The sequence below is a fragment of the Gorilla gorilla genome, chromosome 2, assembly GCF_029281585.2.
Source record: "Gorilla gorilla gorilla isolate KB3781 chromosome 2, NHGRI_mGorGor1-v2.1_pri, whole genome shotgun sequence".
NCBI classification, from domain to species: domain Eukaryota; kingdom Metazoa; phylum Chordata; class Mammalia; order Primates; family Hominidae; genus Gorilla; species Gorilla gorilla.
The window spans coordinates 100,443,235-100,456,105 of NC_086017.1; the positions used below are offsets into that span (position 1 = coordinate 100,443,235).

At 35.9% G+C, this 12,871-nt stretch overlaps 1 protein-coding gene across 1 annotated transcript in view; it reads right to left on the reverse strand.

Annotated features, from left to right (window-relative positions):
- The window catches only part of LOC101147670 (vitamin K-dependent protein S-like), a 58,548-nt gene extending 56,727 nt beyond the window's left edge, over positions 1-1,821 (reverse strand). Inside the window, 1 exon segment of the mRNA XM_055382125.2 lies at positions 1,776-1,821. Coding sequence (XP_055238100.1) covers positions 1,776-1,821 — 46 coding nt within the window.
- Between the last annotated feature and the right edge of the window lie 11,050 nt (positions 1,822-12,871).

The following is a 12,871-nucleotide window of genomic DNA, read 5'->3' on the forward strand; positions in this document are numbered from 1 at the left end:
ATCTCAACAACTCTGCTTCTAAGTATGTTGTACATATATGCCCATGTGCTGGAAAAAATAGAATTATTTATTGAAAGACTGTTTGTGAGATCAAAAAATTAAAAATGACTTAAATATCTATTAAGAGGAGCACAGGATCAGGCACAGTAGCTCATGCCTGTAATCCCAGCACTTTGGGAGGCCAAGGCAGGAGGATCACTCGAGCCAAGGAATTCAAGACCAGCCTGGATGACAAAGAGAGACCCCATATTTCCAAAAAATTTTAACAATTGTCCAAGTGTAGTGGTGCACGCCTGTAGTCCCAGCTAGTCAGGAGGCTGAGGCAGAAGGATCACTTGAGCCTGTGAGGGGTCAAGGCTACAGTCAGCTATGATCACACCATTGCACTCCAGTGTAGGTGACAGAGCAAGACCCTGACTTAAAAAAAAAAAAAAGAGGGGAATGGAAATAAAAGCTATAAAAACTTGTACTGTGGAATAATATGCAGTTGCTAAAAGGAAGATACTCTTGTACTGAAGATCTCAAAGATACCGTAAGTTAAAATGCAAGTTGTAAAGTGCCACACTCATAGCATAATTCTCTATAAATCAGTTAAAGTAGTAGATATGTAAATATGTGGAAAAATGCATAGAAAAGAGTTTGGAAAGACAAACTGCTAATACAATGATTATATTTGGAGAAAAGTATGGAGAGTATCGAGTTTTGGTTTATTATTTTAGTATGTTAATATAGCTTTTTAATGAAAAAATGTAAAAAAAAAAATAAAATCTACAAATAACTTTTTTCCTGATTTTAACCACAAATGGTTCTTTCACTAAGAAGATAAATAAGTAATACAAATGTCTGAATTTCTTTCCCTTTTCTTGTCTCTTATTACCTGGTAAACAATAAGCAATAAGTACTCAAAAGTTGACTAATAGAAGAAAAAAGAAGCAAAAAGACTAATCAACAGTCACTCAACTTATTTATTAGTTAAGTAACTAAAAAATCTTTCAAGAGTGAAGTAATATTACTTTATTTCTCTGACTTGCCAAAGCAGAAGTTTAAATGTAATGGATAAATAAATACATTGTTTGGGTTAGATTTATAACCCTATCTCTTGCCATGTTTATCATGCTCATTAAAATAGAGATTAAGTCAAGGCAGTATGTATATAAAAGATGGTACTCTGTGATCATGCTATCTATCTGCCAAGTGTGTTATTGACTTATCAATGACAGTCCTGTCAACAATGAAAGAGCCTGATGTGGGCAATTATCTCATTTAGTTGAAGTAGTTTTACTCATGCTAGTTTGTAATAAATACAGCAAAAAATTTGGACTTTTTGAACTTCACAGCAACTATGTGATTCTTTCTGGGGAAAACAATAACACTTTCATTGAAGGGTGAATACACTGATTCAATTTTAAAAATCAAGGTGAAATGTACTTAGGAAATAAAGCTCCATATATATATTCACTTCTTGGCATTTTTTCCTTACACAATATTAACTTTTGGAATTAGGAGTTTGATGGTGATTTTTAAGAACATCTCTTTCCCTGTATGGGCCCCCATTAAAGGGTACAAACCAGGTGTAATAACACATACTGTATTCATGCTTGTGAAAGCAAAGGTCTAAATCACCCAGAATACCCAAGGTTTTTGAGTTCTTGGGAATGTCCACTTAAGTTTATAAAAGTAAACATAACCACCTTTATTTTTTAAGAGACGACAAAACTCAGGTAAAAAGCATGCAACATATTTTTCCATAATTGCAAAGTGAATACACAACAAACCTACAGCTAGATCATAGGCATCCCAACTCTCAGACCTGCAATCCATTGTTTATTGTCTGCTGCTTTTCAAAAATCAGGAAGTTTTATTGTCTCCATTGTTGAGAGGAATATTAAAAAACAAAAACTGTTACACTTCTGTCCTACAGGAAAATTAAGCTAACAACAACAAAAAATTTTGTCTAAATATATTTGCACCAAATTTGGATTTCATCTAATTCAGCGCAACAATGCTTTAAATTGGTATGATACATAACAATGTTCAAAGCATGAATTAGTAATTTCATTTGATTTTCACATAATGAAATAAACTATAAGTCAGAATTATTATCCCTATTTTCCTATTGAAGAAATTGAAGCTGAGAGAGGTGACATGATTTGCTACAAGTTGTGCTAATGGAATTCAAATATACCCATCCCCTTAGCCCAGTGCTCTTTTCTGCAGTGTATTCTGCTACTCAAATGTCCACGATGTACCTGATTTAATTTTTTTATTTACATATTTTTATCTGGAAATGTGTTTATCAGTACAGTGAAACTAAATTATAGAGACACCGATGTCATTAATTTAGACAAAATTACTTTATAATAAAAGACATGGTAATTAATATATTATGTAAGATTTTAGAACTTCAGTGGAATGGGCAGCTTCATGTTGATGCCATTTCAACAGTGAATTATTTCAGTCTACCTACTTTCTAAGAATGTCACTATCTCTAAATAAAAAAATAATCATTGTGGTCTAGAATTACTTTGGTGCCTCCATATTCTGAGAGAAGTACTTTATCTCCAGCTTTCACACTAACTGCTTGAATCCCTTTCCTTTAGGGCCCAATCCAACAGTATTGCTTGCAATACTTTTCCTGAGAATTTTCTGGAAGCATAATGCCTTCTTTGGTTACGGTTTTGGCTGCACTACTTTCATCCAAACAACACTTGGTCAAAGAGCAGAAGAAACTTTCTACATGTTTGGTCTCCCATGACTCCCACTGCCACAGCTCATACTCTGTTCTTGCACAACTGCCACGAGCTGATTTTAATTTTTGTAAAATAAATTATGTGGTTGTGCAGTGGGTAAGGTCACTATCTTAAATAATTAGCTGTCCTTTACAAAATAAACCCATCCATCTAAGAGAATGGCTTTTGAAGCAGTCTACTGTTTCTTGCCAGAAAGATACAGGCATGACATCATGAACCCAAATTAAAACTACAGGACTGTGGGATGAGACAAGCACGGGGTGTGAAGTACTTTCACCAATTGACTCAAAGTCCTTCTGCCTAAAAATATTCACCCTGCTGACGTGCAGCAATATCTAAAAAGTTCCATTATTTACCATAATAGCCATGACATATGAGCACATAACTGCTGTTTTACATTATTTCCTTTAATCTGAATCATAACTGTTATAAGTAGACTAAAATTTTCCATTTCATATATGAATAAGCTAAAATTTAGAGTTGAGTTAATTTTAGCAAGTTCCCACAGCTGAGAACACAGACAACCAGCATCCAAAACCTGTCCTGTTTTTATATTAGCACACTGTCCCTTACTCATTTTTTTCATTCTTTGTATTAAGAAGCAGCTCAAAAAAGTCTTTGTTAAAACCCAACTATGTTGCTTGAAAAGTGTTACATTCAGATTCAAAATTTTAGGTTATAATGTGGAGTTTATGAGTCTTTCAAGATAAGAAGTACAACTGAGTCAACTTGATTTTTTTAACTTCTCTGAGTCAGTCCTTCTTCAGAATGATGATCAAAGCAGGTGGAACAATTATAACAATGAAACCATTGTGCAAACATGAAGTGGAATTCTCTTGGAATCGTATTCAGAGCCTGCATATGTTCTCTTCATGTGAGGGGTAAATCTTCATGTTTTGAGTGTAAATTTGATTGACTTACCTTCAAAAAAGTAACTTATTGGTATTGGTTTCTTAGTAGCCCCTGTGATGATAGTGATGCTAGCACTGCCTCTGCTAATGCCATCCTTCGTTCAAGGAGGGCAAGACCAAAGATCCGTAGGTTGTCCAAAACTGATCAGTCAGGTAAGGATGAGATGGAAGATGGAGGAGGGTCCAGGCAAGAAAGCTACTTTCTAGTTTTTATGTGAGGATATTTCCTTTTGCACAAGGAATCAAAGCGCTCCAAAATATCCCTTTGCAGATTCTAGAAAAACAGTGGTTCTAAACTGCTCAATCCAAATAATGGTTCAACTCTGTTAGAAGAATGCACACATCACAAAGCAGTTTCTCAGAAAGCTTCTTTCTAGTTTTTATGTGAAGATAATTCCTTTTTCACCATAGGCCTCAAAGTGCTCCCAAATATCCCATTGCAGATTCTACAAAAATAGTGGTTCCAAATTGCTCAATCAAAAGAATTGTTCAACTCTATGAGACGAATGCACACACCATGAAGCAGTTTCTCAGAAAGCGTCTGTCCAGTTTCTCTCAGAAAGTATTTCCTTTTCACCACAGGAATCCTTGGGAATCCAAATAGCCCTTCGCAGATTCTACAAACACTGTGTTTCCAAACTCAATCAAAAGGATTGTTCAACTCGATGAGATGAATGCACACATCCCAAAGCAATTTCTCAGAAAATTTCTTTCTAGTTTGTATGGGAAGATGTTTCTTTTTTCACCATAGGCCTCAATGCACTCCCAAGTATCCCTTTGCAGATTCTAGAAGAAAAGATTTTCCAAACTGCTCAAGGAAAAGAAATGTTTAACTCTGTGAGATGAATGCACACATCACAAAGGAGTTTCTCAGAAAGCTTCTGTCTAGTTTGTATCAGAAGATATTCCCTTTCTCACCATAGGCCAAAGGCGAATCCAAATATCCCTTCACAGTTTCTGAAAACACTGTGTTTCCAAACTGCTCAATCAAAAGAATGCTTTAACTCTCTGAGACAAATGCACAGATCACAAAGCAGATTCTAAGAAAGCTACTTTCTAGTTTTTATGTGAGGATATTTCCTCTTTAACCATAGGCCTCAAAACACTCACAAATATACCTTTGCAGATTCTAGAAAAATAGTGGTTCCAAACTGCTCAACCAAAAGAGTGGTTCAACTCTGTTAGAGGAATGCACACATCACAGAGCAGTTTCTCAGAAAGCTTCTGTCCTGTTTGTATCGAAGATATTTCCTTTTTCACCATAAGCCTCAAAGCGCTCCCAACTATCCCTTTGCAGATTCTACAAAAACAGTGGTTCCAAACTGCACAATAAAAAGAATTGTTCAACTCTGTGAGATGAATGCACACATCACAAAGCAATTTCTCAGAAACTTTCTTTCTAGTTTGTATCAGAAGACATTTCCTTTGTCACCATAGGCCTCAAGGCAACTCCAAATATCCCTTCGCAGATTCTACAAACACTGCGTTTCCAAACTGCTCAATCAAAATAATGGTTTAACTCTGTGAGATGAATGCACAGTTCACAAAGCAGTATCTAAGAAAACTCCTTTCTAGTTTTTATGTGAGGATATTTCCTTTTTCACCATAGGCCTCAAAGGGCTCACAAATATACCTTTTCAGATTCTAGAAGAATAGTGGTTCCAAACTGCTCAATCAAAAGAATGGTTCTACCCTGTTAGAGGAATGCACACATCATAAAGCAGTTTCTCAGAAAGCTTCTTTCTAGTTTTTATGTGAAGATATTTCCTTTTTCACCATAAGCCTCAAAACACTTGCAAATATCCCTAAGTAGATTCTACAAAAACAGTGGTTCCAAACTGCCCAAACAATAGAATTGTTCAACTCTGTGAGATGAATGCACACATCACAAAGCAGTTCCTCAGAAAGCTTCTGTCCAGTTTGTATCAGAAGATATTTCCTTTTTCACCACAGGCCTCCATGCAAATCCAAATATCCCTTCGCAGATTCTACAAACACTGTGTTTCCAAAATGCTGAATCAAATAATTGGTTCAACCCTGTGAGATGAATGCACACATCACAGAGAAGTTTCTCAGAAACTTTCTTTCTAGTTTGTATCAGAAGATATTTATTTTATCACAATAGGCCTCAATGCACTCTCAAATATCCCTTTGCAAATTCTAGAAGAACAGAGCTTCCAAACTGCTCAATGAAAAGAAATGTAGACCTCTGTGAGATGAATGTGCACATCACAAAGCAGTTTCCCAGAAAGTTTTCATCCAGTTTGTACTGGAAGATATTTCCTTTGTCACCATAGGCCTCAAGGCAAATCCAAATATCCCTTCACAGATACTACAAACACTGTATTTTCAGTCTGCTCTATCAAAAGAATGAATCAACTCTGTGAGACGAATGCACACATCACAAAGCAATTTCTCAGAAAATTTCTAGTTTGAATTGGAAGATATTTCCTTTTTCACCACAGGCCTTCATGCATATCCAAATATCCCTTTGCAGATTCTATAAACACTTTGTTTCCAAACTGCTCAATCAAAAAAATGGTTCAACTCTGTAAGATGAATGCACACATCACAAAGCAATTTCTCATAAACTTTCCTTCTACTTTGTATCGGAAGATATTTGCTTTTTAAACATAAGCCTCAATGCACTCCCAAATATCCCTTTGCAGATTCTGGAAGAACAGAGTTTCCAAAGTGCTCAATGAAAAGAAATGTTGACCTCTGTGAGATGAATGTGCACATCACAAAGCAGTTTATTAGAAAGCTTCTGTCTAGTTTGTATCAGAAGATACTACCTTTGTCACCATAGGCCTCAAGGTGAATCCAAATATCCCTTCACAGATTCTACAAACACTGTGTTTCCAAACTGCTCAATCAGAAGAATGTTTTAACTCTGTGAAATGAATGCACAGACCACAAAGCAGTTTCAAAGAAAGCTCCTTTCTAGTTTTTCTGTGAGGATATTTCCTTTTTCCCCATAGGCCCCAAAGCACTCAGAAATAACCCTTTGCAGATCCTAGAAAAACAGTGTTTCCAAACTGTTCAATCAAAAGAATGGTTGAACTCTATTAGATGAATGCACACATCACAAAGCAGTTTCTCAGAAAGCTTCTTTCTAGTTTTTATGTGAAGATATTTCCTTTTTCACCATAAGCCTCAAAGTGTTCCCAAATATCCCTTTGCAGATTCTAAAAAAACAGTGGTTCCAAACTGCTGACTCAAAAGAATTGTTCAACACTGTGAGATGAATGCACACATCACAAAGCAGTTTCTCACAAAGCTTCTTTCTAGATTTTATATGAAGATATTTCCTTTTTCACCATAGGACTCAAAGTGCTCCCAAATATCCTTTTGCAGATTCTAAAAAAAGACCATTTCCAATCTGCTCTATCAAAAGAATACTTCAACTCTGTGAGATGAATGTACACATCGCAAAGAATTTTCTCAGAAAGCTTCTGTCTAGTTTTTATGTGAAGATATTAATTTTTTAACCATGGGTCTCAAATTGCTCACAAACAATCCTTTGCAGATTCTCTAGGAACAGAGTTTCCAAACTTCTCAATTAAAATAAATGTTTACCACTGTGAGATAAATGCACACAACACAAACAGTTTCTCAGAAAGCTTCTTTCTGGTTTTTATGTGAAGACATTTCCTTTTTCACCATAGGCCTCAAAGCGCTCCCAAATATCCCTTTGCAGATTTTACAAAAAGACTGTTTCCAAACTTCTCAATCAAAAGAATGTTTCAACTCTGTAAGACGAATGCACACATCACAAAGTAGTTGCTCAGAAAGATTCTGTCTGGATTTTATGTGAAGACATTTCCTTTTTCACCATAAGCCTAAAAGCACTCCCAAATATCCCTTTGCAGATTCTAGAAGAACAGAGTTTCCAAACTGCTCATTGAGAAGAAACATTTATGTCCATGAGTTGAATGCACACATCACAAAGAAGTTTCTCAGAAAGCTTCTTTCTAGTTTTTATGTGAAGATATTTCCTTTTTCACCAGAGGCGACAAAGCACTCCCAAATATCCCTTTGCAGATTCTACAAAAAGACGGTTTCCAAACTGCTCAATCAAAAGAATGGTTCAACTCTGTTTGATGAATGCACATATCACAAAGAGTTTCTGAGAAAGCTTCTGTCTAGTTTTTATATGAAGATATTTCCTTTTTAACCATAGGCCTCAAAGCACACAAATATTCCTTGGCAGATTCTACAAAAAGACTGTTTCCAAACAGCTCAATTAAAAGAATGGCTCTACTGTGTGAGATGAATGCACACATCACAAAGAAGTTTCTCAGAATCTTCTGTCTAGTTTTTATGTGAAGATAATTCCTTTTTAACCATAGGCCTCAAAGAGCTCTCAAATATCCCTTTGCAGATTCTTGAAGAACAGAGTTTCCAAACTGCTCAATTAAAAGAGTCTTTTACCTCTGTGAGATGAAAGCACACATGACAAAGGAGATTCTCAGAAAGCTTCTTTCTAGAATTTATGCGAAGATATTTCCTTTTTCACCATATACCTCAAAGCGCTATCAAATATCCCATTGCAGATTCTACACAAAGAATGTTTCCAAAATGCTATACGAAAAGGATGGTTCAACTCTGTAAGATGAATGCACACATCACAAAGAAGTCTCTCAGAAAGCTTCTGTGTAGTTTCTGTGTGATGACATTTCCTTTCTCACCATAGGCCTCAAAGTGGTCCCAAATATCCATTTGCAGGTTTTACAAGAAGACTGTTTCCAAACTGCTCAATCAAAAGAATGGCTCAAATCTGTGAGATGAATACACACATCACAAAGAAGTTTCTCTGTATGCTTCTGTCTAGTTTTTATGTGAAGATATTTCCTTTTTCACCATAGGCCTCAATGCACTCACAAATATCACTTCGCAGATTCCAGAAGAACAGAGTTTCCCAACTGCTCAATGAAAAGAAATGTTTACCTCTGAGAGATGAATGCACATGTCAAAAAGCAGTTTCTCAGAAACCTTCTGTCTACACTTCTTTTGAAAATATTTCTTCTTTCACTATAGGCCTCACAGCACTCCCAAATATCCCATTGTGGATGCTACAAAAAAACTGTCTAAAAACTGATCAATCAAAAGAATGGTTCACCTCTGTGAGACGAATGCACACATCACAAAGAAGTTACTCAGAAAGCTTATGCCAAGTTTTCACGCGAAGATATTTCCTTTTTCGCCATAGGCCAGAAAGCGCTCACAAATATCCCTTTGCAGATTCGAAAAGAACAGAGTTACCAAACGGCTCATTGAAAATAAACATTTACCACTGTGAGATGAATGCACACATCACATAGCAGTTTCTCAGAAAGCTTCTTTATAGATTTTACGTGAAGATATTTCCTTTTTCAAACTAGACCTAAAAACGCCTACAAATATACCTTGGCAGATTCTACAAAAAGACTGTTTCCAAACTGCTCAATCAAAAGAACGGTTCAACTCTGTGAGATGAATTCACACATCATAAAGAAGTTTCTCAGAAACCTTCTGTCTAGTTTTTATCCTTTATCACCATAGGCCTCAAAGCACTCACAAATATCACTTCGCAGATTCCAGAAGAACAGAGTTTCCCAACTGCTCAATGAAAAGAAACATTTACCTCTGTGAGATGAATGCACACATCAAAAAGCAGTTTTTCAGAAACCTTCTTTCTACACTTCTTTTGAAAATATTTCCTTTTTCATCACAGGGCTCACAGCAATCCCAAATATCCCTTTGTGGATTCTACAAAAAGACTGTCTAAAAACTGCTCAATCAAAACAATTGTTCACCTCTGTGAGAGGAATGCACAAATCACAAAGAAGTTACTCAGAAAGCTTCTGTTAAGTTTTTATGTGAAGATATTTCCTTTTTCACTGTAGGCCACAAAGCACTCTGAATTATCCCTTGGCAGATTCTACAAAAGACTATTTCCAAACTGCTCAATCAAATGAATGGTTCAAATCTGTGAGATGAAAGCAGACATGATGAAGAAATTTCTCAGAAAGCTTCTGTCTAGTTTTTATGTGAAGATATTTCCCTTATCAACATAGGCCTCAAAGTGCTCACAAATCTCCCTTTGCACATTCCAGAAGAACAGAATTACCAAATGGCTCATTGAAAAGAAACATTTACCTCTGTGAGATGAATGCACACATCACACAGCAGTTTCTCAGAAAGCTTCTTTATAGATTTTATGTGAAGATATTTCCTTTTTCAACATAAGCCTAAAAGCACTTCCAAGTATACCTTGGCAGATTCTACAAAAAGACTGTTTCCAAACTGCTCAATCAAAAGAATGGTCCAACTCTGTGAGATGAGTTCACACATCACAAAGAAGTTTCTCAGAAAGCTTCTGTCTAGATTTTTTGTGAAGATATTTCCTTTTTCACCATAGGCCTCAAAGCGCTATCAAATCTCCCTTTGCAGATTCTACAAAAAACTGTTTCCAAACTGCTATAAGAAAAGAATGGTTCAACTCTGTGACATGAATGCAAACATCACAAAAAATTGCACAGAAAATTTCTGCATTGTTTTTATGTGAAGATATTTCTTTTTTCACCATAGGCCTCAAATTGCTCACTACTATACATTTGCAGATTCTTAAAGACCAGTGTTTCCAAACTGCTCAATTAAAATAAATGTTAACCTCTGTGAGATGAATGCTCACATCCCAAAGAAGTCTCTCAGAAAGCTTCTGTCTAGTTTTTATCTGAAGATATTTCCTTTTTCATAATAGCCCTCAAACTGCTCACAAATATGTCATTACAGGTTCTACAAAAAGACTGCTTCCAACTGCTCAATCAAAAGAAATGTTCACCTCTGTGAGATGAATGCACACATCACAAAGCAGTTTCTCAGAAAGGTTTTCTTGTTTTTATGTGTAGATATTTCCTTTTTCACCATAGGCCTCAAAGTGCTCGCAAATATCAATTGGCAGATTCTACAAAAAGACTGTTTCCAAACTGCTCAATCAAAAGAATGGCTCAACTCTGTGAGACAAATGCACACATCACAAAGAAGTTTCTCAGAAAGCTTCTGTCCAATTTTTATGTGAAGACATTTCCTTTTTCACGAAAGGCTTCAAAGTGCTCACAAATATCCCTTTGCAGATTCCTGAAGAACAGAGTTTAGAAACTGCTCAATCAAAAGAAACATTTCTTTCTGTGAGATGAATGTACATATCACAAAGCAGTTTCTCACAATGCTTCTTTCTAGATTGTATGTGGAGATATTTCCTTTTTCACAATAGGCCTCAAAGCACTCCCAAATATCCCTTGGCAGAGTCTAAAAAATACTGTTTCCAAACTGCTCAATCAAAAAAAGTTTCAATTTTATTAGATGAATGCACACGTCATGAAGAAATTTCTCAGAAAATTTCTGTCTAGTTCTTATGTGAAGATATTTCCTTTTTCACCTTTGGATTCAAAGTGCTCAAAAGTATCACTTTCCAGATGCCTGAAGTGCAGAGTTTCCAAACTCCTCAATGAAAAGAAACATTTACCTCTGTGAAATGAAAGCACACATCACAAAGCAGTTTCTCAGAAAACTTCTTTCAAGATTTCATCTGAAGATATTTCCTTTTTCACCATAGGCCTCAAAGAACTCCCAAATATCCCTTTGCAGATTCTACAAAAAGACTGTTTCCAAACAGCTCAATCTATACTATGGTTCAACTGTGTGAGATGAATGCACACATCACAAAGTAGTTTCTCAGAAAGCTTCTGTCTAGTTTTTATATGAAGATATTTCATTTTTCACCATAGGCCTCAAAGTACTCAGAAATATCCCCTCGCAGGTTCTGCAAGAACAGAGTTTCCAAACTGCTCAATGAAAAGCAACATTTATCTCTGTGAGATGAATAGACACGTCACAAAGCATTTTCTCAGAATGCTTCTTTCTAGATATTATATTTCCTTTTTTACAATAGGCCTCAAAGCCCTCCCAAATATGTCTTTGCAGATTCTACAAAAAGAGTGCTTCCAAATTGCTCAATCAAATGAATGGTTCAAATCCCTGAGATGAATGCACACATCACAAAGAATTTTCTCTGAAAGCTTCTGTCTTGTTTTTATGTGAACATATTTCCTTTTTCACCATACACCTCAAAGTGCTCCAAAATATCCCTATGCAGATTGCACAAGAACAGAGTTTCCAAAGTGCTCAATTAAAAGAAAAGTTTACCACTGTGAAATGAATGTGTGCATCACAAAGGGGTTTCTCAGAAAGATTCTTTCTAGTTTTTATGAGAAGATTTTTTTAATTCACAATAGGCCTCAAAGGACTCCCAAATATCTCTGGGGAGATTCTACAAAAAGACTGTTTCCAAACTGCTCAATCAAAAGAATGGTTCAACTCTGTGAGATGAATGCACACATCACAAAGAAGTTTTTCAGAAAGCTTCTGTCTATTTTTTATCTGAAGATATTTCCTTTTTCACCATAGGCCTCAAAGTGCTCACAAATATCCCTTTGCTGATTCTCCAAGAACAGAGTTTCCAAACTGCTCAATAAAAAGAAACGTTTACCTCTGTGAGATGAATGCACACATTACAAAGCAGTTTCTCAGAATGCTTCCTTCTAGATTTTATATGAAGATATTTCCTTTTTCACCATAGGCCTCAAAGTGCTCCCGAATATCCCTTGGTAGATTCTACAAAAAGATTGTTTCCAAACTTCTCAATCAAAAGAATGGTTCACATGTGTGAGGTGAATACACACATCTCAAGGAAGTTTCTCACAAAGCTTCTTTCTTGTTTTTATTTGAAGATATTTCCTTTTACACCATAGGCTTCAAAGCACTATCAAATATCCCTTTGCAGATTCTTCAAAAAGACAGTTTCCAAACTCCTATATGAGAAGAATAGTTCAATTCTGCGAGATAAACACACACAGCACAAAAAAGTTTCCTAGAAGCTTCTTTCTAGATTTTATTTGAATATATTTCCTTTTTCTCCTTAGGCATAACAGGGCCCCAAATATCCCATGGCAGATTCCACAAAAAGGCTGTTTCCAAACTTCTCAATGAAAAGGATGGTTAAATTCTGTGATATGAAAGCACACGTCACAAAGCAGTTTCTCACAAAGCTTCTGTGTAGTTTTTATGTGAAGATATTTCCTTTTCCACCATAGGCCTCAAAGTGCTCACAAATATCCCTTTGCAGATTCTACAAGAACAGAGTTTCCACACTGCTCAATGAAAAGA